Source organism: Mandrillus leucophaeus, unplaced genomic scaffold (assembly GCF_000951045.1).
Source record: "Mandrillus leucophaeus isolate KB7577 unplaced genomic scaffold, Mleu.le_1.0 Scaffold1, whole genome shotgun sequence".
NCBI classification, from domain to species: Eukaryota; Metazoa; Chordata; class Mammalia; order Primates; family Cercopithecidae; genus Mandrillus; species Mandrillus leucophaeus.
In genome coordinates, this window is record NW_012098097.1 from 8,878,026 (window position 1) to 8,883,200 (window position 5,175).

Genomic DNA, 5,175 nt, shown 5'->3' on the forward strand with positions numbered 1-5,175 from the left:
CTCCCAAAGTGCTGGGATTACAGTGTGAGCCCCCGCGCCCGGCCATTTTGTGTTTTTAGTAGAGATAGGTTTTCGCCATGTTGCCCAGGCTGCTCTCGAACTCCTGGGATAACATGATCCTTTTGCCTTGCCTTCTGGCTATCCTGTTACACTTGTATAAAGATGCTTTGAGGCTGGGTGCAGTGGCTCATGCCTGTAATCCCAGCAGTTTGGGAGGCCAGGGTGGGCGGATCGCTTGAGATCAGGAGGTCGAGACCAGCCTGGCCAACATGGAAAAACCCTGTCTGTACCGAAAATACAGAAAATGATCTGGGTGTGGTGGTGTGCACCTGTGGTCCCAGCTACTTGGGAGGCTGAGGTGGAGCCCAGTAGGTGGAGGTTGCAGTGAGCCGAGATAGTGCTACTGCACTCCAGCCTGGGTGACAGAGTAAGACACCTGTCTCAAAAAAAAAAAAAAACTTTGATATTTATTTTTAAAAACATTTTAATTTCTCACCTTTTTATTTTGAAAAACTTCAAACATACAGAAAAATGAAAGGAACAATAAAACTAGCACCCATTTACCCTTTACATAGATTCACTGATTGCTAATATTTGCTTTCTCTCTCTTTCTATATAGATAGCAACACAAATAGAGATACAGATGTGGACATCTGTATCTTCACATTGATTATACTAGTACCTAAAATTAGTCCATATTCCGGCTGGGCATCACCAGTGACTCACACCTTAATCCCAGTACTTTGGGAAGCCGAGGCAGGTGGATCACCTGAGGTCAGGAGTTTGACACCAGTCTGACCAACGTGGAGAAACCTCGTCTCTACGAAAAATACAAAAATTAGCCGGGCATGGTGGCGGGTGCTTACAATCCCAGCTACTAGCTAGGCTGAGGCAGGAGAATCATTTGAACCCAGTGGGTGGAGGTTGCACTGAGCTGAGATTGCACCACTTCACTCTAGTCTGGGCAAAAGAGCAAAACTCCATCCCAAAAAATATATATAAAATAAAATAAAATTGGTCCACATTCCGATGTCCCCTTGTTTGGATGTCCCAATAATGTCCTTTATAGCGTTTTTCCTCCCAATGCAGGAACCAATCAAGGATTTGGCATTGAATTTTTTCACGGGTCCTGACTCCTTTTATCTAGAAAAGTTTCCTGGCTTTGTCTTCCGTGATGCTGACTTTTGTTAAGACAAGGTCTTGCTCTGTTGCCCAGGCTGGAGTGCAATGCCTTACTGCAACGTCCACCTCCCGGGTTCAAGCATTTCTCCTGCCTTAGCCTTCCAAGTACCTGCGATTACAGGCACCTGCCACCATGCTGGGCTAATGACACTGACACTGACATTTTTGAAATATCTATGTAGGTTGCTTGCAGGCAGCTCCCTGGTTTTTTTTGTTGTTGTTGTTTTGTTTTGTTTTTGTTTTTGTTTTACAACTATGGGCCTCACTTTCTGAGTTGGGTGGCATGAGGTTGCCTCCCCAGCCATGGCCCTGGCTGCTGAGCCTGGAATTGAAATCTTGCCCTGAAGTGCCACCTAGTGGTCTTCTATGTGAAGGATTTTCTTTTTTTTCCTCCCAGTTATTCTGGAAAGCTCAGGCAAGCTCCACTGCATTGAAAGGAAGCTGGGTGGCTCACATCTGTAATCCCAGCACTTTGGGAGGCCAAGGTGGGTGGATCGCTTGAGGCCGGGAGTTCAAGACCAGCCTAGGCAACATAGGGTAACCGTGCCTCTACAAAAAAAAAAAAAAAAATTAGCTAGGTGTGGTGCACACCTGTACTCCCACTACTTAGAAGGCTGAGGGAAAGGATGGGCTGAGCCCAGGAGGTCAAGGCTTCAGTGAGCCGTGATTGTGCCCCTGCACTCCAGCCTGAGTGACAAGAGTGAGACCCTATCTCAAAAAAAAAAAACCCACAAAAACATGGCTGGACATGGTGGCTCATGTCTGTAATCCCAGCATTTTGGGAGGCCAAGGCGGGAGGATCACTTGAAGTCAGGAGTTCGAGACCAGCCTGGCCAACATGGTGAAACCCCATCTCTACTAAAAAGACAAAAATTAGCCGGGCGTGGCGGCAGGTGCCTGTAATCCCAGCTATTTGGGAAACGGAGGTGTGAGAATCATTTGAACCCGGAAGGTGGAGGTTGCAGTGAGCCGAGATCACGCCACTGCACTCCAGCCTAGGCGAAAGAGTGAGATTACACCTCAAAAAAAAAAAAAACCCCACAAAAACCTGAAGCTGATGTAAGTACTCCACCCAGCAAGCAGGGATGATCTCTGCGGTGTCCATGAGGTTGGGAGGGAGCATGTGGCCGTGACTCTTGCCTCAGCCCCCGGCCACGACCCTGACCCTGACCCCTCCACTCCCAGGACTACATCCCTGTGGAGGGTGAGCTGCTGTTCCAGCCTGGAGAGGCCTGGAAAGAGCTGCAGGTGAAGCTCCTGGAGCTGCAAGAGGTCGACTCCCTTCTGCGGGGCCGCCAGATCCGCCGTTTCCACGTACAGCTCAGCAACCCTAAGTTTGGGGCCCACCTGGGCCAGCCCCACTCCACCACCGTCATCATCAGGGACCCAGGTAGGCAGAGCCTAGGGGTTGGCTTAAGCAGGGGGAGAGGGAAGACTGGGGGTCTCTCAACTAGGTCTGCCAGATTTAGCAAATCTAAACACAGGACTCCCGGGTAAATCTGAATTTCAGATAACAACATACACGTTGGTAGGGTAAGTATGTTCCATGCCATATTTGGAACGTACTTATCCTATTTTTGCAAAATGGGCTGGGTGTACTGGCTCATGCCTGTAATCCCAGCACTTTGGGAGGCTGCAGTGGGAGGATCACTTGAGCCCAGGAGTCCTAGACCAGCCTGGGCAACATAGTGAGACCTTGTCTCTACAAAAAATAAACAAATTAGCTTGGCGTAGTGGTGTGCACCTAGAGTCCCAGCCACTCTGGAGACTGAGGTGGGAGGATCACTTGAGCCCAGGGAGTCTGGGCTGCAGCAAGCTGTGATCACACCACTGCACAGCACCTGGGCCATGGAATGAGACCCTGCCCCTCAACAACAAAAGAAAAGGCTGTTGTTTATCTGAAATTCATATGTAACTAGGCATCTACATGTTATCCGGCAACCCGACAGCCAGAGAGGCTGAGGTCACGCAATAGGAATTCTCCCATCAGACCCTGGCCCTTTGGCTTCAGCCTCAGTTCCAACTAACATGCAGGTGCTTCTGGAAGAGGTGGGCCAGTTAGTTCCTCTCAGCCCTCAGCCTCCCCACTGGGGGAAGGCCTGCCAGGAAGATGGGAGAGGAGTGAGATACTCAGGGTATGGTGTGGAAATGGGGCTGGGAGCAAATGTTCTCATGTGGAATGTTCCCTGAGCTGCCAAGGGAGAAAGGGGCAGACCAACTCCCTCCTCCTTCTGTTCCTCCAGTGACTCTCCTGGGTCCTCCGCCAAGCTTGGCAGGATGCTCTATGTGGCAGCAATGGGGCACCAGGTGTCCAGAGACACGGGTGGGCAGGTCTGAGTTGAATGCGCTGGGCAGAGCGCCCTGGGTGTTTAAGTGGGTCTCTGTCGCCCCCTGGTGGCGAAGCAGGATCTGAGTGGTTGCCCTGCCCCGGCTTGACCCATTAGATGAGCTGGACCGGAGCCTCACGCGTCAGATGGTGTCATCACAGCCACCCCCTCACGGTGACCTGGGCGCCCCGCAGAACCCCAACGCTAAGGCCGCTGGGTCCAGGAAGATCCATTTCAACTGGCTGCCCCCTTCTGGCAAGCCAATGGGGTACAGGGTAAGGCGGGGGGCTGAGGGCCACGGCAGGTGGATGGGCGGTCTGGTACCAGCCCTCACGGAAGAGGTGGGCCGTCTGAGGCCAGGGCCCGCTGAGAGAGAGCAGACAGTGGAACCTAGCACAGGTGGTCAGAGGGAAACCCGGTCTGTGCTGGGGAAGAGGGAAGACCCATTCCCGAGCTTATTAGACATTTGTCCTCCTTCCTAAAATGGGGCCCCCTCCCACCCCCGCATGGGAGACACCCCCACCTGCTCTGCCCCAGTCCCGATGTGTGCCCATGGCAGATCTTTCAGCCCCTCCCTCAGACCTTAGTGTCTCTCATCTGTGCAAAGAGATCAGTAAGGGCAGAGGTCAGCAGAGGGACAGGCAGCTTGGGTGCTTGCTGCTCCCTGCTGACCAGGACCCCTGTCCCTGGGGGCAGGTAAAGTACTGGATTCAGGGTGACTCCGAGTCCGAAGCCCACCTACTCGACAGCAAGGTGCCCTCAGTGGAGCTCACCAACCTGTACCCATATTGCGACTATGAGATGAAGGTGTGCGCCTACGGGGCTCAGGGCGAGGGACCCTACAGCTCCCTGGTGTCCTGCCGCACCCACCAGGAAGGTGAGGCCTCACCATGTCTGTCCATTTGTCCCCTGGCTGCCCTGATGCCAGTGTGCCCAGCCCTCCCCTCTGCCACTGACAGCACTCTTCCTGTATCCCCCGCTTCCTAGTGCCCAGCGAGCCAGGGCGTCTGGCCTTCAATGTCGTCTCCTCCACGGTGACCCAGCTGAGCTGGGCCGAGCCGGCTGAGACCAACGGTGAGATCACAGCCTATGAGGTCTGCTATGGCCTGGTCAACGACGACAACCGTAAGAACCACATCTTCCTTCCTGCCCGCAGAGAGAACAGCCATGGAAGGGAGAGGACAAAGCGGGAGGGAGCTCTGGGTCACTCCCTGGACCTGCTGTGCAGGGCACTCGAGGCCTTCATCCTGGTTATTGGATAAGCCTGAGGCATCATTAGGGTTTCGGCCAGATTTTGGCCTGGGTTGCATTCTAAGACCAAACCCAGAAGGTTGCAGGGTGGGTGGTTACCTATGTGGAGTGGGGTCACAGGCTCAGGGGTACCCCTCCCCATGCAGGTAACCAGGGAGCTCACACTTGCATGGTTTTCTTAGGGCAAGAAGAAAGTTACTGGATTTAGCAAACAGAAATACAGGAGGCTCTGAATTTCAGATAGCACTTTAAAAGATTATTTTGTACATTGAGAGGCCGAGGCAGGTGGACTGCTTGAGGTCAGGAGTTCAAGACCAGCCTGGCGGCCGGGCGCGGTGGCTCAAGCCTGTAATCCCAGCACTTTGGGAGGCCGAGACGGGCAGATCACGAGGTCAGGAGATCGAGACCATCCTGG

At 53.1% G+C, this 5,175-nt stretch overlaps 1 protein-coding gene across 1 annotated transcript in view; it reads left to right on the top strand.

Annotated features, from left to right (window-relative positions):
• Nucleotides 1–5,175, top strand: part of ITGB4 (integrin, beta 4) — a 43,773-nt gene that overhangs the window by 31,997 nt on the left and 6,601 nt on the right. Inside the window, exons 25-28 of the mRNA XM_011965406.1 lie at nucleotides 2,357–2,572; nucleotides 3,627–3,784; nucleotides 4,206–4,386; nucleotides 4,497–4,634. Of these exons, the coding sequence (XP_011820796.1) occupies nucleotides 2,357–2,572; nucleotides 3,627–3,784; nucleotides 4,206–4,386; nucleotides 4,497–4,634 (693 nt within the window). The remainder of the gene's footprint in view (nucleotides 1–2,356; nucleotides 2,573–3,626; nucleotides 3,785–4,205; nucleotides 4,387–4,496; nucleotides 4,635–5,175) is intronic.